Below are 24,644 nucleotides of genomic sequence, written 5' to 3'. Positions count from 1 at the left end.
AGGAAAAGCCCTCCATCCTCGCTTCCATCCCGGTTTCATGTCCTTCATCTCCAATCCAAACGGGGCGAGGCGGGGGGGACCCCATTTCCCCTGCCATCCCTAAGCTTGGCTTTATAGTCGGAAGAACAGCTAAAAATTGTAAAACATTCACCCTGAATCCGACCCATTTGATCCATCTAGCCCACACGGGTTAACAATTTAATAGGCCCCAAAGCCGATGCTTTTCACTTTTCAAACTGAAGGCCCCATTTGTCATTGACTAAAGATCCTGAGCCCTTTCTTGTAAATCAACCACACCAAGAAGACACAATCCCGAGTGGGCCCCACTGTACCCTGCAATTCAAACGGCTATGCGCGCCGATCAATCGCACCCTGTCCGTTCAAATCTCCCAAAAGGATCTTAGCCATCCATTTTTCATCCCTCGCTTTTAAATTCGAATTACTGAAGTCCTTACTCCCTCATTTCTTCGTTATTTAAGAACCACGGAGAGAGAGAGAGAGAGAGAGGTGTTCGAAAACCCTAACCCAAAGACCACGAGGGCTTTCTCTAGTCCTCCTCCGATGGGTAGAGAACTCTGATTCGCTTTCTCTTGCTTGAATCGTGAGATTTTCGGAGTTCGATATGCTCAGAGACGTGGCTTCTTTGAAAATTTTCCGGCCAAATGCCGGAAAGAATCCGAAATCTGACGGGAGCGAGAACGTTCCGGTGATTCCGGCGGATTCGGTAGATCCCTTGTCAGAAAAAGAACCCAACCGCCCGCCTTTATGCACTATCCAGAATCCTGAACCTCTTCCGGAGCAAGAAGTGGGCAAGAAGAGGAAGCTGGAAAGGACTCCTTCGAGGAAGAAGTGCATGCCTCCTCGCACTCCGGACAAATTAGGGATCGTGAAGAACCGATTTGGACGGGGGCAGAGGATGGATGCAGATTTGGAAGACAATAGGGAAGACATCAAGGGAGATTATTGTTCCGCTCCAGGGATGAGCAGCTTGCCCCCGATTCATAAAGGTCCTGGTTGCGGATACACGACTCCTAAAGCCAATCGGGCTGCGGGAAAGGCATCATCGGCTAATTCAGAAAGCTCATTGACACAGAGCACACCAACAAAGAGTGTCTCGAAGCCACGTAGTGTGAATTTTGGGATGTCATCGAGGGGTGTTTCAGTTGCCTCTAGCCCAGCTTCAGTCGTGGATAGTGTCGAAGTGTCACATTTTGAACTTCGGGAGGATCCGTCGTTTTGGATGGAACACAATGTACAGGTACACTCATTCCTCTATCTCTGGATTTCAGTTTCTTTTCTTTTGTCTCATTTGGAACAACCTACTGTGATAATTCTCATAATATTTTTTTTTTGGTTATATCACACCACTTTTTTTGGATTGCATCCTTGCACAATCTGGTCAGCCAGAGTGTACAGTTCGGCCCAATAATGATCTGGGCAAATTTGACTTGTGTAGGCCAAGAAATGGGCAGATAATTTCGGTACAGGTTAAATTGGGAGCGGGATTTCATAATTCTTTGTTCTTTTGGTGGCACTAGATGTGTTTTGGAGTCATGCTGTGTAGCATATTGTGTATACAAAATGATTGTCTACGTTGATTATGAAGTTGAAAGGTGTTATCGATCAAATGAGACATTTTTCTGGTAATACTTAGTATCATAGAACAATCAAATTCCGCTGGAATCCAACTCAAATTGGCCGAATCTCTCCTTGTTGATCCAAATTTGTCATAAGGCATTCACAAAAATCTTACCATATTTATCTAAGATCACATTGCCCAGTAAATGCGTGTCTATTGTGTAACCTCTGCTATTCTTATTTTGAGTAGATTTTGCTTAAAATTAGAAATCACGGAAACTGCAAATTGATCAAAGTTGAACCAAACAGGAAAAGCTGGAGTACAGCTTGAATTTTAGTAGGCCTCATCTAATTTTACATCTGTATTCGATGAATCCAAGTTAGTTTTCACTGAACTAGTATAACTTGCATTCACTGGTAACATGGTTACCTTTGTTAACCTAACATCTAGTTCACACCTGGTGTTTGTAATTTGTCCGCATTTGTTGTAAAAGAAAAACTAGGCATATGATCGAATGAGAGCTGGATGTTTAGGTCACACTATCATAACCGAGGGGTCTCTGCTTTGAACCCCACGGGGGTTAAACCCCGAGCTTGCTTACCCCCCCCCCCCCCCCCCTACCAAAAAGAAGAAAACGAAAAACCATGCTTATGTGCATCTAATGTTACTAATAATTTATGCAATTATCTAAGAGCATGGATGAAAACCAAAAGCTCATTAGGCTGATGCCAGTGCCTTATTATTTGTTTTTGCACACTCATCATTTCCTGTAACTGTGTTTTATGAGTGTAGGTTTTAGTTCGAGTACGTCCACTTAACAACACGGAAAGGAGTTTGCATGGTTACAATAGATGTTTAAGGCAGGAGAGTGCTCAGAGTATTACCTGGATTGGGCAGCCTGAGACACGATTTACATTTGATCATGTAGCTTGTGAGACTATAAACCAGGTAATCTTCATGGCCTTATGCCTTAACTAAAATTCTCCAGTAATGCATAACAGGGGAATGTTTTAAATGTATACAGGCGATGCTTTTCAGAGTTGCTGGCTTACCAATGGTGGAAAACTGCATATCTGGTTATAATAGTTGTATATTTGCATATGGCCAGGTGATCTTCATTATACTTTTATATTTATAATTTATCCCTTGGTCAAGTTGCTATTTATCCTTATACATTTAGATTCTTAGTGCAGACAGGAAGTGGAAAAACGTATACCATGCTGGGTCAAATTAATGATATTGAAGTGAAATCTAGCTCAGAACAAGGGATGATGCTTCGCATTTTTGAGTTCTTGTTTGCACGGATTAGAGCTGTAATGCTCACTCTATTATGTTCTATATTCCAAGAATATATGGAGTTCTCATCTTAAAGATATTGATTGATTGCAATTTTTATTGTTCAGGAGGAAGAAAGCCGAAGGGATGAAAAGATACGGTATAGCTGCAAGTGTTCCTTCCTTGAGATTTATAATGAACAAATAACAGACCTTTTGGATCCTTCATCCACTAATCTGATGGTATTTATCATACATCATACTCTGTTATTTTTTATTTTATCTTTCTTCCCTATGTTAAACCTTTCTGTCTGTGCTTGCAGCTAAGAGAAGATGTCAGAAAAGGTGTATATGTTGAGAACCTTACTGAATATGAGGTGAACTCAGTATCTGATGTACTTAAGCTGCTTATTCAGGTACAAAGTCTTTATTTGTTACATTTCTAGTCGTCTAGTTTTAGAGGGAGTCTCACATGCTGTATGTTCTATATTAAGGGGTCTTCCAACAGGAAGGTTGCAGCAACAAACATGAATCGTGAGAGCAGTCGTTCTCATAGTGTCTTCACATGTGTTATTGAAAGTTGTTGGGAGAAAAATTCAACAACTTCCTTCCGATATGGAAGGCTTAATTTGGTAGATCTTGCTGGCTCTGAGAGGCAAAAGACTTCAGGTGCTGAAGGAGACCGTCTTAGGGAAGCTGCAAACATCAATAAGTCCTTGTCAACACTTGGGTAGTTCAATATCTTGCATACTTTAACAAGTCATGGTCTTACATTAATGATTATAATTCATCTTTGGTGTGGTAATCTCTACTTTATGATTGATTCTGTTTTCATTTATTTTACCTGTAATTTATCATGCATCGGTTTTGGCTTTTGCAGTCATGTTATCATGGTTTTAGTCGATGTTGCACATGGCAAGCAGAGGCATATCCCTTACAGAGATTCTAGGCTGACATTTCTTCTTCAGGTGCAGACTTGAAGAACCATGGATAAGAATGCTGTACTAATTGAGTTTCCTTTCTTGGATTGACCTATGGATGTTCTTAATTCTGAAATTTCTAATCTAATATGCTTAGGACTCTCTTGGTGGAAACTCAAAAACAATGATCATTGCCAATGTCAGTCCTTCTGTGTGGTACGTCTCCTGAGCTTCACTGTAGTTTTTGTCTCCTTATTGGTTTTTTATATTATTTGCTTCATATTCTAACGTGTTACTTTCTTTATTTTCAGTTGTTCGAGCGAGACACTCAGCACTCTTAAGTTTGCACAGCGTGCAAAACTTATTCAGAATAATGTACTGAACATAATTAATTATTTCATATGTTTTACGCTGGGGCTGTTTGACCAAGTCCTTTTGAAGCCAAAATCATTTTGAGCTGATCTGAGAGTTTTTTTGCTTTTCTATAAGGCTGTCGTAAATGAGGATACTTCAGGGGACGTGACTGCATTGCAGAATCAGATACGCATCTTGAAGGTGGTACAAACAACAGATATAACTTTACGGATGTCCCATTTGTTTTCTTGTGGAAAATCAAAGTCATGACAATTTGTTTGTAAAATAGGAAGAAATCACACTCCTGAAGTGTCAAAATGTTTCAAGATCACTTTCATTCCATCCAAATGTTGTTCATCCCGGTGGTGGTGAGGGCGAGAATGCTTCCATTGTAGAAAGAGCACCCAGAGTAAGACATGGAAACCTTGATGATTTTGATGGACTGGCAATTTCTGGCAGCCCCAGGATCTCAAACAAGAAGGTGAATTTTAATGCTCAAGTTCAAGACTTGACTAATAATAATTGTGATATTCCCTGGTAGAAATAGCTTGCACGCACTAATTATGTTCTTTATACCATCCCAGTTAAAGTCCCTGGAAGCTACATTGGTTGGCGCACTGAGAAGAGAAAAAATGCAAGAGTCTGTAACTAAGCAGCTTGAGGCAGAGATAGAACAGTTGAACCGCTTGGTAAGGCTATTATCTCTGGATTGGAGGGGAAATCATGCTACATTTCTTTTACAGTGTTTATTTGAAAGCAAATAAACTTTGTGCAGTTGACATGTATGCCACTAAGAAGTTAATCACGTAGACACTCAGTGTTGTTCCAAACATGTAATATATGATACATTTACTAGTTTTGTGGCCATAATAGCTATATATAGTATGTGCTCGAGTGGGGGGAAGTTGTTAGTAGCAGATGGTAATAACTTCTATTTGGATGATATTTATGTCAAGTATATCAGCAATCAATCTCCAGAGATTATTCACTTAAATGGTTTTTAGAAATTGGAAAGGCATAAATTTGACATTTTTCTAGAATAACTTGCAGTTATATATCTGCTATCCTCATTTTCATATAATTGTGCCATTTGTGATTGCTTAGAGTTTTTAGAAGTTTATTTTTTTTTGATGAATCAAAGTCTTGATCATGACCATATTATTGTAATAAAATAGGAAAAAATACAAAAACAATACTACTAAGGGATTTACAAGATCACGATCACAAAAGTGCATAATCACAAACCAATGCCACTAAAAGCTTACAAGATCACAATCACAATGTGCATAAGCACAAGTCCACTATAGGACAAGACAATAGGCAACAACACAAGCACCAAGTGCATATAAGACATTAAGAAACTAAATAAAAAAATACAAACTATAAAAATATTCATCTTTATTGAGCATAAATGCTTAAGTGAAGTATTGAGAAAAATGGGCACAAGTAGTACCATTATATACAAAAGGACCCAAGGCATAAAGCCATTGGGAGCTCCCAATGGTCATAAATGTGACCGTTGGGGCTCCCAACTATCATAAATGTGATGCTCCCAACGACTCTATGGTCTCAATTACCATAAAGCCCCTACAATGCAATAAAGAAAAAAGTTAAAATAAAATAAGAAAAACAAAAAAGCAAAACTGTCCTTACTGGATATCATCTATTATATAAAGACAAAAATACCCCTAGATGGTATTACCTATTATATAAATATAAATAACATATATATATATATATACAATATGAAACAAATATATATGTATGACAATATATATATATATATATATATACAACTTAACACTCCCCCTCAAACTTACGGTGTGATATACCGAAAGTTTGAAAATGCAATAAAGATTTAATGTGAAGGGTTCAAGTCCTCAAGTGTCTTTAAGGAAAAATTTCATCTTTATCATGTAGAGAATTTTGCAAATACAAGTCTTCAAATGTCTTTATTGGTGATCATCCCCAAATGCCTTCATCGGCTATCTCCATCTTTATAACATGATGCACCGAAGATATCCTTTATCAATCCATTGCATCTTTAAGAGCATGTAGAGAGAACAAACCAAAAGGTTCCAACTACATAAGGAAGATATCCTAGCCCAATAGTTATAAAAATTTTAAAACCAATATATTTTAAAAACAAGAATAGATTTTTCAAACAAGGTAGGAATAATTTTTAGAAACGGTAGATAATCATTAAGAAAGATAAGAGGAGTATTCCTCAAGGATTAATTTTTATGAAATCAAACCATAATCTTAAAATCAACATATTTTTCAAGAAAATATAACATTAATCATAAGAAAAAATGATCATTAAAGAACATATGAATCATCAAGAAGAGATAGACAATTATGCGTAAATAATTGAAATGAAATGAGGATCTTCAAAACACGAACTAAGATCCGTAAGAAAGTGTCTTAAAAGGTCACTTAAGCATAACCCTTAAAAGGGTATAAAAGGAAACAAAAAAAGAATAAAATATATTCTTTATTGAAGCTGGAGAACCTAATGCTTAAGAAGCATTGAAATACTTTTACAAGAGGGGCTGCACCCCTATATATATAAGTTTGAAAAAGGGAAGAAGAGGAGAGCTCTTAAGGAGCTCTCCTTGTAGCCGTTGGAATGGTCCAACAGTTAGAAATGTAACCGTTGGACCATTCCAACCGTTACCTTTCTAGTTAAGTTTCAAGTGGAACTTAACTAGATAAGGTTAGTCTAGTTCTATTAGAACTAGACACTAAAAAACACAAAAATAAATACAGAAAAAATACAGAAAAATAAAATAAAATTACAGAAAAACATAGATATAATAATAATATTTATATTATTATTATATCTATATGTTTTACATTTTACCAATAATATCCTAAGAATTTCAAATAGCATGCATATAAAATATAACAAGTGAAAAGGAGATCTCAAGAAAGGAGGAGCTAATTAAGTTCATGCATACAACAATGTGAACACGTTAATCAATATAAAGCACATATATATATCTAACATGTAATGAAACCATATTTAATACACATAAAATGCATGATTTTAAGGTAAAGAATCAAATAGCCTTCAATTACGAATAAAAGTGTCTACCAATATCAAGTGGACAATACACAAGTATTTTCATAAGGAACACACTCTCAACACCCACAAAGGGGCACTCGCAAGAAGGCTCACAATATAAAGAATAAGATTTTATTAAACATCACAAGTATGTAAAAAATGCTTGAAATTTTTATCCATAAAACATCTTCCATACAAGGAAAATAAGCAGTAAAAGTTTAAAAATTTCAAGGAGAGATTTTAAAAATCCCACCTATCAAAGAGATTTATGAACAACACTAATTTATGAAAAATATGAAGAGATTTAAATTCTCACAAATATTAAGAAGTGATATTTTGCAAATTTCAACAATAGTTTGACCACCACAAGCAATCACCTCACTAGGCCTCCAAACCTAAAAAATCGTGTGTATCAATGACTAGAACAATAACATAATTATCATGCCAATAAAAGGGCCAAAGACACAAAGGTGTGTATAAACATCTCTTGTCTAGATATAATGATACTCAAAACAAGTGTATCAACGACTAGAACAAGAGCAAAATCATAATGCCAACGATGAGCTAAAAATCACACACAAAGGTGTGAATAAATATCTCTTGTCTACATATAATGATACTAAAAAAACAAGTGTATTAACAACTAGATCAAGACTATAATCACAATGCCAACAATGGGCTAAAAACACACATGAAGATGTAAACAAACATCTCTTGTCTACATATAATGACAGTTGGATAAGAGGCATAATAGGAGAAAAAACTCGAGGTAAGAAAGCTTGTAATGGAAACAAACTAATGCCATCAATTTGTATAATTTTTCAAAGCACCATGATTTCAAAAATAGATAGCCATCACAGATAAACATAATTATGAGCATCCAAACCAATAATGACCAAATGAACAAATGAGTGATACAACACACTCATAAACAAGAGATCAAACAAACGTCAGTTAGAGCCAAACTATAAGTTGACAATATAAATAGACATAACCGAGGTGCACACAACTCACCCCCACAAACAAACTCTGGTTTAACAATAACAAGGCCAAGAGAAATGACACATTATATAAAATTCTGTGATGGGCACAACAAATGCCATAAGAAGACAATAAATACTTATGAAATTCATTTTCCAAATAAGTGAGTTCAAATATAAGAACTAATTTGAAAAAACAAAGTTTCTAATCAAATCCAATAATGGTAGATGAAAAACTTAGACTGAATATAGTGCTATTTATATGCACGACAAGATGTCAATTGTTGCAATCATATGCACTGCAATAATAAAAATTGTTAATACATGCACGCTATATAGAGATAGCTCAATCTAGATTATAAGTCTACTATAAGACAATCAATGCCACATAATATTAAAAAGGACAAAAACATATATAGAGATTCTCAAAGAATCATATAGAAAACGAAGTGCATACACAAGTACAACTAATTGTGGATACTCATAAAGAGATCAAAAGAACTCATGTATATGCAATAATCTAAATAACTTAAAGCCACATATCTTATACAAAAGACATGCATATAAACAAATTTAAGCATATATGCAAGTGATAGATTTAAGGCACTAAGGGCACAATATAAAAATTTCTATTTTTATAAATAACAAATATGCAATGAATCAAGATTCTTTAATGAAGAACACACATGTCCACCAAAGATCTAAGTGAACAAGCACGTTCCTCTATAATGGACAACTACTAAAGTGAACCATGAGGAAAATACTTATAACACCTAATAAGATAAAATACAAAGAAGTTTCTCATGATTCTCAACTTAATATTTTATTAAAAACTAAGTGTGCAACATAAATGTAATATTTAAATCCCATGCAAAACATGTAAGATAATGTTCATTAAAGAGTCACGAGACTAAAAAATTAACATAATCATAAGGACCATAAAAGAGATTTATTAAAGTGAATGACTTTCCATAAGAAATTATGCTCAACACCTTATGCACGAATAAACAATCTTATTCATCATTTAAGGCAATCATAAGTGCATAAGGATAAAAAATTAATAAAAAAAATATTATTATTTTTTTGTATAAGCTAGATCATAATTTGTAACATTTTATATGCTACTTTTAATACAACAAGAGTAAAGAGAGATTAAACACAAGTTTAAGCAAAATTTCATAAGATCATACTTATGAAATACACAAAATACCATTATTTTAAAATTTCTCAAATCATTTAAAAATATATGACAAATTTTCAAGAAAGAACAAAACAAAGTTCAATAATAGAACAAAAGCCAACAAATGCTCTAACATACAAAATCGTATACATATATATCAAATAAAGCAAGTTTTTAAAAAATTAAAATTCAAACATGATTTCAAAAAACATACATATATCCTATGTCACAGGGACTCGGCAAAACAGATGCCGCACCCGCGTCGATGCGACGCGACGCGGGTGCGGTCAACACGACCCTGGGTGCGGTCAATGCACCCAGGGTCATTTTTGTCCACTATTTGGGCGTAAATTTTTTTTTCCCCGATGAAAAGGAGGATTAGGGCAAATTTTTTTTTGCCCTAATCTCTCCTCTCTTTCCCCCTGAGCTCGATCTCTCTCCCATCGCCGCCCCAGCTCCTCCTCTCGGCTCCTCCTCTCCTTTCGCAGGTATGTCTCTCACTCTCTTCTTGGGTCGGTTGGGGAGGGGCTGAGCACCCCCCCTCTCTCGGTCTCTTGTTGGGTCGGCAGGGGTGGGGTTGAGCCCCCCCTGCTCCCTCGTTTTTCGACATAGGAGGGGCCGAGCCCCTCCCCCATCTGGCTCTTTTTTTGGGTCGACAGGGGAGGGGCCAAGCCCCTCCCCCATCTGTTTTTTTTTTTTTTTTTGGGTCGACAGGGGTGGGGCCGAGCCCTTCCCCCATCCGTTTTTTTTTTTGGGTCGACAGGGGTGCCCCTCCCCCATCTGTTTTTTTTTGGGTCGACATGGAATTGGGTAGGCATGGTATATCCTAGATGCGTACAACTAGGGAATGAGACAATCAAACTAAATCTGCACTATTGAGCCTGGAGCATTGAAGAGAAACATCACATACAAGGAATCCTCTTTGGTTCTTTTCACAGCTGAATGGAAGAACCTTTTCCAATTGCAATTGTGAGTAACCTTTTCTCAGACTGAGGCCAGGTGGGTGAATAGTACTAAAAGGCAATGATGAAATGGAACCACAAGTCAAATGCAATTGTTGCCATTTCATTTCTGTTCTCCTGAATGCCCAAATTCTCCTTTCTTCTTTCGCCCTCTTTTATTCACCCTGTCTTCTTTATTCACCCGTCCCGTTAGAGAAATGAAGGGAGATTTTGGAATACATTGAATTTATTTTTCTCTTATACCTTGATAGCCTTTTGCTGTCTAGCCTGTCTTATATGCATGTGGGATTTATTTACACGCCTTGACATTTGTTGTGATCAGATTTTTATGAATGTTCATCGGCCTTCTTTTGAAGTTGCTTTCAATAATATTGTTACTTCTTGATGTAAACATAGTTTCCTAAGTACAAGTCCTCTAAGTAACTAAGAGAGCAATCAAATATGTAATTGCTTTACTTATTTGATTGATAATTTGATATTTAGGTTGATATACTGCATGCATGATGAATCATATTATGACAATGTTAACTGTTAAATGTTAAACTGTTAAAACTTCAAAATCATATATATATATATATATATATATATATATATATATATATATATTTTACATTTTTGCCCCTGCCGCATCCCCGCACCCGGGTTTTTTGGAAGTGCCGCATCCCCGCACCCGCACCCATGTGACATAGCATATATCTAATTTCACAAGATTAAACAAATAAACCTTATAAGAACAAGTCCAACAATAAAAAAAACATTCAAAGTTTTTTTTTGTTTTAATAAAAACAAAGGCAAACACACACACACACACACGCATATATATATATATATATATGTTTAAAAATTAAAGAAAATAAGTGCTTCCTGATGCATAATGCATGAAAACACAAGAAATACTTAAAGATATGAGATACACATTGGTTCTAGTTCTTCTTTGAATCCAGGCCACACAACGATCATGAATCCTCCACAAAGCACAAACTCAAACCAAAGAATCCCAAGACCCAAAAGAGGCAAAATGCCAAGAAAAATTCTTTGCTGATACTATGTAATAAAATAGGGAAAAATACAAAAACAATACCACTAAGGGATTTACAAGATCACGATCACAAAAGTGCATAAGCACAAACCAATGTCACTAAAGGCTTACAAGATCACAATCACAATGTGCATAAGCACAAGTCCACTATAGGACAAAACAATAGCCAACATGGAGCAACAACACAAGCACCAAGTGCATATAAGACATTAAGAAACTAAATAGAAAAATAGAAAATATAAAAATATTCATCTTTATTGAGCATAAATGCTTAAGTGAAGTATTGAGAAAAATGGGCACAAGTAGTGCCATTATATACAAAAGGACGCCATTGGGAGCTCCCATAGGAGTCGTTGGGAGCCCCCAACGGTCATAAATGTGACCCGTTGGGGCTCCCAACGACTCTATGGTGCCCATGACCATAAAGCACCTACAATGCAATAAAGCGGAAAATAAAAATAAAATAAGAAAAACAAAAAAGAAAACTGTCCCTATTGGACAACATCTATTACAAAAAGACAAAAATACCCCTAGTGGGTGCTACCTATTACATCAATACAAATAACATATATATATATATATATATATATATATATATATATATATATACACACACACACACACACACACACACGTACAACTTAACAATTATGTGGGTTTTGACACCAACTCATTGTATGTTTTTTTCTCGTGCCTAAATAGCTTCCAAATTACTGTGATATGTTCAATTGTGCGTAGAAGACAGTTTTCTGTGTATGTCAATCTATGACTCACCAATTTTATCTATTTGTAGGTCCGACAAAAGGAGGAGGATACTCGAGGCATGAAGATGATGCTGCGCTTTAGGGAGGATAAAATTAAAAGAATGAAATTGCTTGTGGATGGTTTGATGCCACCAGAATTGTACTTACTACAGGAGAAAAATGCCTTAACAGAGGAGCTAGAATTGTTACAAAATCATGTAGATAAGAACCCTGAAGTTACTAGATTTGCCATGGAAAATATAAGGCTTCTTGAGCAACTTAGAAGGTTATTTTCAGTAAAGATTTTCACATGCTTCCTGTTTTTCCTTGATGCTTTCTTTTGTCTTTTATGCTTGATTATTTCTAGTAGTTTTCTTTATTTGTTAACTTTCAATGGGGTCTAGGTTTCAAGAATTCTATCAAGAGGGTGAACGAGAGATCCTATTGGGTGAAGTTTCTTCACTGCGGGATCAGGTACATTGTCAATATCAGGTCTCCTAGTGTTAACCATAGTGACTGATATCACATTTCAAAATATCATGATAATATCAGCATTTTAAAGCAAGTAAAAAATATCAGCAAAATATCACAATATTGTCAAAACATTGGCAAAATGAAAAAGCGTGACTGGTATTAACAGCAGCAACTACACAATGCAAATAATGTTAATACTTGTTTCTTTGCATTGTTATTGTTCTTATTATTACTTCTGTTGGTTGTTTTCATGTTCAATCCTTTGCTCTCTATGAGGTATCATGAACTTTGTTACTGGGTTTTCAGCTCATTCAGTTCTATGATGGAAAGTTCAAACTGGACAACATCGAAAATGTTGGACGTTCGCCTCAGGTGACTATCTATTATGCTTTTCATTTAGCTGCACTTGCGTCTTTTATTTTTCCCATTCCACCAGAAAGTCATTCCCTTGTTGCATCTGTTTTACTTTTCGGATCTTTTCTTCACTACTCTCAAACTGTTGTTCCTTGGATACAGATGAAGATTAATACTGGAATAGCTGATGAACCTAGAGAAAATGAACCTTTGACTCTGGAGGTTTTCTTCAATTCTTTAAACACTAGATGAAAAGATAGAAAACTTGTTTTGTGCCCTCAGCTGATGATATTCCTTTCCAATTTCAGATGAGGAACAACATAAAAGAATTAGAGGACTGCAGGAATAGCCTGCATTCGTGTCTGGAAGACAATGAAAAATTGACCCGGTATTTGCAATCATCACTTTTTTCCAACTGTTCTACCTGTCAAACGATTGAGATAGTTAACGTCTATGAGGCCCACTCTCATATCCTTGTGGTTGAATTTTGTCTATGTTTTCACAGAGAAATACATGATTTACAGATTCAACTAAATGCTGTGAAATCATTGTGCCGGGATCAAGAAGAAATGCTTGAAATGCTGAAGGTGTGTGTTCACTTAACAATTTCAAATTCGCATAATATAAGAATATCAAAACTTTTATGTTTACTTGCTTGCCATTGCTGTGCAGGAGCAAGTGTCTACAAGTTCTGGCAAGGCAGCTAAAACAAGTCACACTCAGATTGATGAGATGAATAGAGAGATTCAGGTTATCTTCTATATGGCTTCCTTCCCTTTATGCAATGATTAATATTTTAACGAGTGCCTAGTATTATTCTTCACAGAATTAAAATGTTTGATCCTGTTACTGATAAGTAGCAAATGTTACCTAATCTTATGCAGGAGTTTTATTCAGAAGTTCCTTTACATTCAACATATGGTCAAAAGTCTGACAGAAAATCAGTTGATGCAGTTCATAGATGGGAAGCAGACTTGAAAGATGATATTGTGTTGAAATATTCAGATGATGTCATCAATTTGCAGCTGGAGTTAGATTCAATAAAAGTCATGCTTGAAGAGGAAATATCATCTAGACTAGAGGCAGAGAAAAGCTTTGCTGATCTTAGTAATGACATTGAGAAGGAAAATAACCAGTATTCACTGACAAATGAAAAACTAAAAGACGCTGAAAATGAGTTGAAGGATGCCAGGTCAATAATTGAGGCACTTGAATCCCAACATGTTCTATTGTTAAATGAGCTGGAGGATATGAAAGTTCAAAATGATCAATATATCAACCACCTAAGCAAGAAGGAAGAGGAGATCTCATGCTTGAAGGTGCAGAATGAAAGTTATAAAAGGGGCACGCAAACAAGTGTTTCACACCCGCAGGATGAAGTTCAATCTTTAAAGCATTCCGAGAATGGCGAGTCCCACTTCCAGATAAAATTGAAAAGAATGCAATATGCTTTAGAGAAGGCCAGGAGGCTGAATGTGAGGTACCAATCTGATCAGGAATCACAGTCATCATATGAACAAGAAATGGATAAAGTTCGAAAGCAGGTTGAAGCAGAAACAGCTGAAGCAATCATCTGCCTGCAGGAAGAGCTTGCTATGGTTCAGCAGCAGGTTGATACAATTACTGCAAAAGATCTAGAAACAAACAATAAATTGATACTTTTGGCGGCAGAGTCCAGAGACTTGCAGGATACTGTGTGCTTTCTAAAAAAGGAAAACAGTAGACTTGTTGAAGTAATCCAGAAAAAAGATGAGGAGCTGAAGTCACTAACAGAGGAGTGGGAGCAGTCTGCTTGTGAGATCGCTAAAGTTCTTGTTGATGGGCATGATGCACTGGAGAATGCCTCCTATGAGGTTGATGGCATTGCTCAGTCCTTCCATCAGAGGTACTGGGTAAGTGAACAGGTAGAGAAGATGATAAAATGCATTGTTGAGAAAGATGCATTGATTGAAGACCTGAAAAAGCGCCTGATGGATGCACAGGCAGTAGGACATGATGTCGAGTGGAAATTGCAGTCCTTGAAGGGGGCAACTATTGCTATAGCTTATGCACAACAGAAGGAACTAAATGAGAAAGAAAAGATGATCGTCTTTTTGGAGTCAGATCTCAATGAAAAGGTATCCATAATTACTGATCTGGAAAATAAGATGATAAAATGCATTGTTGAGAAAGATGCATTGATTGAAGACCTGAAAAAGCACCTGATGGATGCACAGGCTGTAGGACATGATGTCGAGTGGAAATTGCAGTCCTTGAAGGGGGAAACTATTGCTATAGCTGATGCACAACAGCAGAAACTAAATGAGAAAGAAAATATGATCCTCTTTTTGGAGTCAGAGCTCAATGAAAAGGTATCCATAATTACTGATTTGGAAAATAGGATCAAACTTGCAAAAACAGAGAGATTCAGTTCTCCAGAAAGTTTAATCAAAGAGATGGAACTTCAAGTGGAGGTTGCATGGGAAAAGGCATTTATTTTCGATGCTGTCTCATGTGTACTTCTTGGTGCCATTGAGAGCTATTCATTTGACTCCTTTTCTGAGAAGGTAGTGCTTTCAGGTGCTATTGTTGATCAAAATGAAAGCCTAGTGGGAGAAGTAAACGGTATCAATAAGAATTTTGAAGAGACTAATGGGGAAACCCTTGAACTTTTGTTTCCGTCTGGAAAAGTCACCAGCTCCAGACACCCATTAAATGAAACAGACTTTACAGCTTCTGTCAATCTACCTTTTGACAGATTCTCAGCCACTCACAAGTCTGCTGCATCGGTTGATCATTTAGATGCAGAGACACTAATAGTAATTGGGAATGATTTAACCATCCTGAATTCCTTCTTGAGAGATTGCCTAGAAAGTGTTAGAGGTCCTTGCAACAGGCATTGGTGTATGCCAGCGCCAAAAGATAGTGAAAATAAGTTGATTGGAGAAAATTGTGCTGTCACATTTGTGGATGCCAACCAAGCGGTACGCACAAATAAACATCATGCGTGTGTTTCTTTTTTAATTTGACTACCGTCTATAGAATTGGAAAACCATTTTATTTTGATGGATGCTTTCTCTGGCCATATAGTCCGTGTGCTAAGCTTCTCTCAGTTTCCTTAAAAAAATGTAGCTTTTTTAGACGGTAGGTTTTAAGTTGTAACTTTACTGCATGTTTTTTTCCTTTTCAGATGGAGATTGGAGAATCACTGTCTGGCTACCCAGGAGTGGATTCTCAGGAATATAGGGTGGTACAGGAGCTTGACTTTGCATTCGAAGGTGATTCTGTAAACCAAATTCCATGCAGATCCTATCTTGATCGTGCACATGAACTCACAATTTGTGAAGGAATCCATGATCATGTTGAAGCAGAATCATTGGCCTCTAGGCCGATATTGTTGGAAGAAGGGAGAATTGATGGTAAATACAACATAGCGACCATTTCACTCTTGAGAAAGGAAGTAGAGTCTGCAGTTTCCTGTGTTAGGGAGTTACATGTCTATCTGAGCAGCTTACTTGATGAGAATGAGAAGATGAAGAAGTATGAAGAGCAGAGCAGGGTAAACTTTGAATCCCTTTCTGCTCAGGTTCTTAAATTACAGGCAGATATTGATCACAGGCAAAAATATTTTGAGCTTACATTACTGGAGATGTGTCATAGGCTGGAGTCTGTCATGGTGGCATCTCAAGAAGCTAAATCTTGTTGGTTCCAACACAAGAAGGTTTGATATGATAATACTTAAAGTGCTATTTCAATTGTTTGAACTTCTGCCATATGATTTTTGTGACAGGAAGTGTCTTTATGCATGCCTACGCTGATGTTTTTTCTGCAGACATAATTATGCCAGGTACTTTTTGCAGTTGATATTACAAAAGGTATTGATTTTGAACAGGTGTTTGCTCAAGAGTTGGAAGTTGCAAAAGCAGTTGCAGCTGAGAAAACCATTGAAGCCTTCAAGTTGGTTGAGAAATTTGAGGAGGCCCAAACAACAATGAGGGAGGCTGATGTTATGGTAAATGCATTGGTCAAAGCAAATGAATTATCAAAACTGGAGGTGGAGAGAACTAAGAAAATGGAAACCAAGTTAATCATCCAGCGGGATTCCTTGGTTGGTGAAGTCGAAAGCTTAAAGTCTTCAGCCAATTTGATGAAGCAGGAATTCAATCAACTGGAAGGAGAGTTCCTTTTGAGCATAAGTGAAACAAGGAGTCTGGTTTTTGCAGTTCAGGAGCTTTTTGCAGCTACCCAGATCTCTGTCATGGAGGACTTTAAGTCAGTTGTATGTGATGTTCACTGCTTGAAATCTCTAGTCATGGAATCAGCAGGTTTGGCAAAAAAATGTTTAGAAGAAGTATGGACTGAGATTATAGGAAAAGATTGTGCCGTATCTGTACTGCACCTGTGCCACATGGGAATCTTCTTGGAAGCCATAACTGGCTTGAATGCAGAGATTGGTTTCCTTCATCATGGACTGTCTGAATCTAATTCTATTATAGCTGATTTGAGAGAGCATAACCTCAGGACAAAAGGGGAGCTTGAAACATGCAGCATCCTAAGAGGAAAGCTACTAAATGACATCAAGAACAGTTTTGATCGCATCACAAGAAAAGAACAGGAAATAGGCAGGTTTGGAGAAAAGTTAAGTGTTTTTCAGAAGAAAATTTTTGACTTACAAGTTCAAGAAGAGCTACTGCTAACTAGGTCAAATAGCATGTGTTCTGAGCTTGGTATCCTGATGAAAGAGATGGATGACAAGAACAGAACTGCTTTAGTCGCTGTACTTGATCAAGAAAAACTCTTGAGAGAAAAAGAAGAAGTTCGCTGTAAGCTGGAGGAATCTTGTAAAATGGAAGAAAATATGCGGAGATTGAACGAGTTGGTTTTTAGACAACTCCATCTTCTAGTTGATGCTTCCCTCTTTGAATCCACTGCAAAGATGAACCTGAAGCAAGTATCACATATAAAACAAAATGAAGGCATTGAGTACTTCCAGGAACTCATGGAAAAATATGCAGAGCATATGTTGATGACATTGTCCTCCAAAGAGCTTGAGATGCTTGTCTTTGCTTCAGAGCTAGAGCAGAAATGTAGAGCCAACTCGCTTGTCTGTTATGAGCTGGGTCAAGTACGAGAGGAGAATCAGTTCATGAGTACACAGCTTGAGAAGTGCATGGGCAGGGTATCTGAATTGGAAAAGGAGCTCAAAATTGCAACTACCTTAGCTCATACTGAAGATAATCTACTCTGCATGTTTTTCAATGGATCTACAGTCCCTAAAGCAGAACATGTATCAGTGGACTTGGGGGACTGGATGAACTACTCGTCCAAGTTACTAAATGGATTAAAAGAAAGAGCTGACAGAACTAATGAGTTGGGAAAAGAAAGAGACAGTTTGGCTGCTATCCTCCAGAGACTCAAAGAAGAAATGATTCTCTTGAAAGTAGAGCAGGAACTGGGGAAGCAGTTGTTGGTTGATACAGATTTGGAGTTAGACTTTTCTATTTACTCTCACTCGATTATTGTCGATGAGCTTGATTTAAAAAGTAAACAAATGAACATTCAAAGGGCTAACATGAATGAAATGAGTAAAGAGAATGAGCTGTTGAGAAGCAAACTCATTGAAATCAATAATGACAAAGAAAAGTTGTCATGTGATTTATTGAATCTCAAGGATCAACATGCCATAGTTACTGCAGATCAACAAAGAAAGGAAGAAGAGTTGACTGTACTGCTTGAACAGAAACATTCAACAGGGCACAGTTTATCAACAATGGAAAGAGAAAAAGTAGAGCTTATGTATATGCTGCAGAAGAAAGGTAATTCACTATGTTCTGCTAGATCTCTTGCCAATCATTGTTTGGATCTGATTCAACAGCTTGATACTGATGGAAGCAGAATGTATCAGATACTAAACAAATTGCTGTCTATGATGCTTGCTGAGGTGACAAGTGAAAGGGTGCATGCTTTCTTGGATGATCTTTTTGACAACATATCTGAGTGCGAGATGAAGTTATCTAAGATTATGTCAGAGCATGAGTGTTTGGAGATTTCAGCTCAAGAATTATTGTCTGAAAATCTCATGCTTAAGTCTCAGATGGTTCGGAAGGATGAAATCTTGAGAGGCTTGTCATTTGATTTGAGTCTATTGCAGGAGTCATCATCTAAGGCAATGGACCAAGAGGATGAATTCACAGAAATGAAGACAGCAATGGAAGCATTAGAAGAAGAACTCGTAACAAAGTCAAATGAACTTGACAGTACTTTTGAGCACAACCAAATGCTTGAAGCTAAACTGAAAGAAAAATTCATTCAGATTTCTGCATTGGAATTAGAATACACAAATGTCTTCACAACATTACAGGAAGTTTCTAATGAAAATCGTGGGCTGAAACATCAAATAGATGATCTCTTAGCGAGGAAGAGCTCAGTAGAGAGTGAACTGGAGAAGAAAAACATGGTAACTGAAGAGCTGGCTAAGGAAGCTGAAGAAATGAAGTCTTCACTAGAGAGTGTGAATATTTTGCTCAAGGGCATGAAATCTGATCTGGATAAAACTATTAAAGAGAGGGATCACCTTGATGACAAGGTGAATGCATTGAAAGAGAAGGTAGCAATGACACAATTATTAGCTGAAGAAAATGAAGCAATTGCTGCTGAAGCACGAGAGGTACCTAACCATCATCAGTTTCTAGTTTTTGATTTACATATTCTTTTCTTTCTTGAGTTGTTTCATTTTTATGCGGGTGTACTCATTCAGATGGCTGAGGCGAGAAGGGCTTATGCTGAAGGCAAGGAAATGGAAGTAAAGCTTTTAGAGAGATCCATTGAAGAGCTTGAATGCACCATCAATGTCTTGGAAAATAAGGTGCATAACCATAATAGTTTCTGGCAGGCATTATCATTTACTGGTCTTATTATTATCATGTTTTCCTTGTCAATCTTTTATTTGTGAGTGTCCATGCATTGCACTCTGCAAATAGCCTGACCATTTAGGCTGTTAGGTGGAAATTATCAAGGATGAGGCGGAAAGGCAGTGTTTGCAGAGTGAAGAACTGAAAGCAGAACTCCAATCTCTGAGGCATCAGATGTTGGCATTGCAAACTGATGGTATGAACACCAAGGTGGATGGTACTACTAGAGACAGTGATGACAACTTTCAGAGGTAGTACATTTGAATATTCTACCTTTGTTTGCTGAATTTCTTTGCTATTTCAAAAATTATTTAGGTTATGACTTCTGTACAGGTGCCTAGAAGGACAAATGAGTGAGCTACTAGATGCAAAAAAGCAGATAGAGATGCTGGAGAAGGCAATTAGAGAGAAGGATTTTGAGGTGAAACCAATTGTTTACTAGAAGTTGATATTTGCTTGTTTTGATGGCCCATGTGGTCGAATACATTTTTTTTTAACTTTGTTTGCTTTTCTTCTGTTAGCATCAAAATGAATCCACCAATTAATATACAAAAAGACAAAGAGTCACAAATAAGCTAAAAGAAGGTAAAACATTTTCTTGTAATATAGTTCACTGTTACAGGGACACTTGCACGTCGGTATGCCGCGCCATGGATTTGGATGTGGGACATAGCTCGATTCGTGCAGGACACGTTGACACAACGCACAACACATATTTGACACGTTGACATGATACACATCCAACACGTAGACACGGTGTTTGAGACATCTGATATAGTGCCCGACATGGCGTCAGACATGCCCGACACGTGCCTGACACCTTTGACACAGTGCTCAACACGTTCAATATGGTGTTTGACATGCCTGACAGTGTCAGATATGCTAAATATGCTTATAAATATAATTTTTTAAAATTGAAATGGATAATATATATATATATATATATATACTATATAATATATGTATACTATATAATATATGTATGGCTGTGTTCCAGATTGAGATTCTGTAAAAGGCAATTAGAGAGAAGGATTTTGAGGTGAAACCAATTGTTTACTAGAAGTTGATATTTGCTTGTTTTGATGGCCCATGTGGTCGAATGCATTTTTTTTAACTTTGCTTTTCTTCTGTTAGCATCAAAATGAATCCACCAATTAATATACAAAAAGAGTCACAAATAAGCTAAAAGAAGGTAAAACATTTTCTTGTAATATAGTTCACTGTTACAGGGACACTTGCGCATCGGTATGCCGTGTCATGGATTTGGATGCGGGACATAGCTTGATTCATCCAAGACATGGTGAGATGATGCACGACACATATTTGACACGTTGACACGATACGCATCCAACACGTAGACACGGTGTTTGAGACATCTGATATAGTGCCCGACACGGCGTCAGACATGCCCGACACGTGTCTGACACCTTTGATACGGTGCTCAACAAGTTCAATATGGTGTTCGACATGCCTGACACAGTGTCAGATATGATAAATATGCTTATAAATATAATTTTTTAAAATTGTAATGGATAATATATATATATATATTATAATTATATACTATATAATATATGTATGGCTGTGTCCCCGAATCCTAGTTTTTGAAAATTACTGTATCGTACCAAGCGAATCTGCATTGTATCTCGTACCGGCATCTGCATCCATGTGACAGATAGTGCATGAAGGACTAACCATTGAAATATCAACTTAGTACTAAGAAATGTTGCTATGGCGTCACACTCTAGGGCGAGAATGAGTCTGTGGATGTGTTTGATGTCAAATATTCTGATCCTGGTTCAGCCAGTCTTGCATTCTTCTAGCAAATCCATCAATAATTAGGGGTTACCATCAATTATCAAATTTCATTGATAAGGTGCTATATAGCTGCTAGAACGAAAGTAAACCCTGCTCATGATGACTAATTACATTTAGTAGTCTCTGTACAACTTTTGAACTTTTCTTGCCCTTGATAGCCAAGTAGTCATCTGTGTAAGCTCTTCCTCTCCAGGAAAAGTTAAGTGATTTAGTCACAATTAGCTAGTGGTTGTCGGCTTAGTTTTGTTTTCATATGTTGATACTTCTTTTTGGTTCTATTGAATGGTCTCTGATTATGTTATTCTGTAAACATTGATGGATGTGAAGCTATTCTACATAATAAAGCTCATATTCTTTTACTGTGTGATAAGGAATCAGATATTTTATGGCTGTGTGCTATTTACTAAATGCAATCTTCGCCTGAAGCTCCTTATGAGTTTGCTTGTTTGTTATATTTCACAGATTGAAAACTGCAAAGCTCATATCTCTGAGCTTACCTTGCATGCAGAGGCACAAGCAAGTGAATACAAACAAAAGGTATAAGACTGCCAAATTAAACAAATATCAAAAGTCTGTTATTTGTTAGGGAAGATTGAATGTGTGACATATGATACACTAATGTATGTTAACGTTCTGTAATTGTAATGCAGTTTAAAGCTCTGGAAGCCATGGCACAACAAGTTAAACCTGAACCTGCTTCCTCACATGCCGTGACAGGGGGACATAATAAATCTGAAAAAGCTCCTACAAAATCCAGGGGCTCTGGTTCTCCTTTCAAATGTATAGGCCTAGGATTGACACATCAGTTAAACTCAGAGAAGAATGAAGAGTTGTCAGCAGTAAGACTTAGGATGGAAGAGCTGGAAGCATTGGCCGCAAGCAGGCAGAAGGAGGTAAGTCAAGAACCATTATAGTTTTTACTTTTCTTTTCTCTCCCTTTTCGGACAGAATTGCAGAGAACCATGTGCTTTTACTTAAAAAGTGCCCTCCATTTTTTACTTCAGATATTCATGCTGAACACAAGATTAGCAACGGCAGAGAGCATGACACATGATGTGATCAGGGACCTACTTGGCATTAAGTTAGATATGAATAACTATGCTGTAAGATATCCACTGAGTCCATTGACTAAAATCAATCCTTCATTCCTTTGTTTCTTTATGACTTGATGAATCCTTTTGATGACAGTCTTTGCTAGATAAACAAAACGTGCAAGATGTTGCAGAGAAAGTGATGTGTCTAAGTGAACAATCTCAAGAGAAGGTTTATTTTTTGAATTGGTCAAATCTCTAGGCATTTGTCAGTTTGTATTCTTAGAAAAATTATCTTCTTTGCAGGAGCTGGAAGTCCTGAAGCTACGGGAACAGCTTAGTGAGTTTATAGAGGAGAGGACTGGGTAGGTTATGTGTAACCGTTCTTCCTATTATGCTTTCTGATTAAGTTTTTCAGTGCTGATAATTTGTGTTACAATAAATCTCTTCCTTAATTAAGCTGGCTGGAAGAGATAAATAGAAGGCATGCAGAAATGGTAGCTGCACAGATTGCATGTGAAAAGCTTCGGCTACAAGGCCAGTTTCTTAATGTTGAAAATGACATGTTAAAGGTGTGACATTAAAGTAAAGAGTTCTGTCAGCAGTTTAGCTAGTTCTTGCGATTGGATTTTTGCCTTTGTTATTTGATTTATATTTCAAATTATTTCTAGATGGAAAATGCCAATCATAAGAAGAAGGTTGTGGAACTAGAAGAGGAGGTGAAGAAGCTGTCTGGACAGCAGAATCTGCAACAACGCATTCATCATCATGCAAAAATCAAGGTTGTGAAATCTTCAACTTATGTTACAATCTTGTCAGTGCTGGCACTGTTTTATTGGATGTCATGTATTTACGTGTTAGAATTCATTCAATTCAACAGGAAGAGAATAACTTATTGAAAGCCCAGAATGAGGAACTTATTACAAAAATCAGGCGTACTGAAACACTTCTTGTACGTGTGAATGATGAGCTTGCACGTTACCGTGCTTCTAATGGAAAGAAGCCTTATATTGATGTTGATGAAGAACAAAATCTGAAAAACAAACTTAAGGTTTGTAAGCTAGGAGCTGCAGCTATTCCACTGAACTTTCTTAATTGAATAATTTTGAGTAATTTCCAACATTGGCAGGAAACTGAAGTAGAGAAGATTCAATTGGCACAAAGATTATTAAGCATGTGTACAAATATTTTGAAGGTAGCATATGTTAAACAAATCATCCCCTCCACACCCCTCTCCCCCACCTTAAATTCTTCTTCCTTGGATAAAGATTTACGTTCATAATGCAGGCCGCTGGTATAACATGCCCAGTTCGTGATATAAGTCCTTCTGCAGCAGAGGAAGCACTGGTCCGGCTCAATGATCGAGTTGCTTCTGCTGAAAGAGAACTACAAGATTTGAAATTGAAGGTGGCATCCAAACCAAATCAATTTGCTTTTGGTTTTTTTTCCTCCTTGATTCTCTGTTGTGTTATTTAGCTCAATTAGCTATTACTGGTTTGTATCGCAGAACAAAATATGTGAAGAGCAGATAAGGTTGGCAGAGCTCAGGCAACAAAATTCACCATTAAAAGTGAAGAAAAGGGGGAGTTGTGGAACACCACGAAGGACATCTCACAGCCCATCTATGCCTACCATTAAATGATGCCTTTGCTCCATTTACGTGTTTTTTTTCAAGGATTGTTAGTCTTGGCTTACAATCCAGTGTATAATTTTCTGTAATTAATCTCACAAGATGAGGCCAGGCAGATGCTGAGGCCACCTTTGCTTGTTGGCTGATAAGCATCAATTCAATTCTTTCATCTGTTGTATCTTGTACCAATTCTCAATGAAATTCATTTTTTGACATCTGCAATTGCGTTCAATGCCAATTAAACATGCTCCCTTATACAAATATGTGCAGTGTTCACGTGTTGTATCTTGTACAATTGCTTGATGTTTTGTAGATACTTTCAATTTCAGATAATTTCAGTAAATCAATT

The 24,644-nt window shown here is 36.9% G+C and overlaps 1 protein-coding gene across 1 annotated transcript; it reads left to right on the top strand.

The window, feature by feature from the left end:
* The first annotated feature begins 622 nt into the window (after positions 1-622).
* On the top strand, positions 623-24,510 carry LOC149847885 (kinesin-like protein KIN-12F). The gene is made up of 37 exons (XM_090002594.1): positions 623-1,258; positions 2,372-2,527; positions 2,604-2,687; positions 2,773-2,892; positions 2,983-3,096; positions 3,177-3,269; positions 3,348-3,583; positions 3,734-3,821; positions 3,931-3,989; positions 4,085-4,148; positions 4,263-4,328; positions 4,417-4,608; positions 4,712-4,816; positions 12,149-12,384; positions 12,503-12,572; positions 12,879-12,944; positions 13,089-13,148; positions 13,235-13,314; positions 13,432-13,513; positions 13,599-13,676; positions 13,811-15,889; positions 16,096-16,626; positions 16,798-19,572; positions 19,663-19,770; positions 19,907-20,067; positions 20,150-20,237; positions 22,097-22,171; positions 22,285-22,527; positions 22,639-22,737; positions 22,823-22,897; positions 22,972-23,030; positions 23,126-23,237; positions 23,337-23,447; positions 23,546-23,716; positions 23,795-23,860; positions 23,953-24,072; positions 24,173-24,510. The coding sequence occupies exons 1-37, from the start codon at positions 623-625 to the stop codon at positions 24,305-24,307; spliced, it is 9,693 nt and encodes a 3,230-aa protein (XP_089858720.1). The 3' UTR covers positions 24,308-24,510.
* Positions 24,511-24,644: the final 134 nt, after the last annotated feature.

This window comes from Nuphar pumila, chromosome 1 (genome assembly GCF_984573655.1).
Source record: "Nuphar pumila chromosome 1, dmNupPumi1.hap1.1, whole genome shotgun sequence".
Classification (NCBI taxonomy): domain Eukaryota; kingdom Viridiplantae; phylum Streptophyta; class Magnoliopsida; order Nymphaeales; family Nymphaeaceae; genus Nuphar; species Nuphar pumila.
This window is presented reverse-complemented; position numbering and strand designations above follow the sequence as displayed.

What these genes read in the sequence shown, in the direction of transcription:
- LOC149847885 (XM_090002594.1), top strand. Translation starts at nt 623, where the DNA reads ATGCTCAGAGACGTGGCTTCTTTGAAAATTTTCCGGCCAAATGCCGGA. An exon ending in TTGTGGATGCCAACCAAGCG is followed by an intron (nt 15,890 to 16,095) that starts GTACGCACAAAT and finishes TTTCCTTTTCAG; the next exon opens with ATGGAGATTGGAGAATCACT. An exon ending in TAGATATGAATAACTATGCT is followed by an intron (nt 22,738 to 22,822) that starts GTAAGATATCCA and finishes TTTTGATGACAG; the next exon opens with TCTTTGCTAGATAAACAAAA.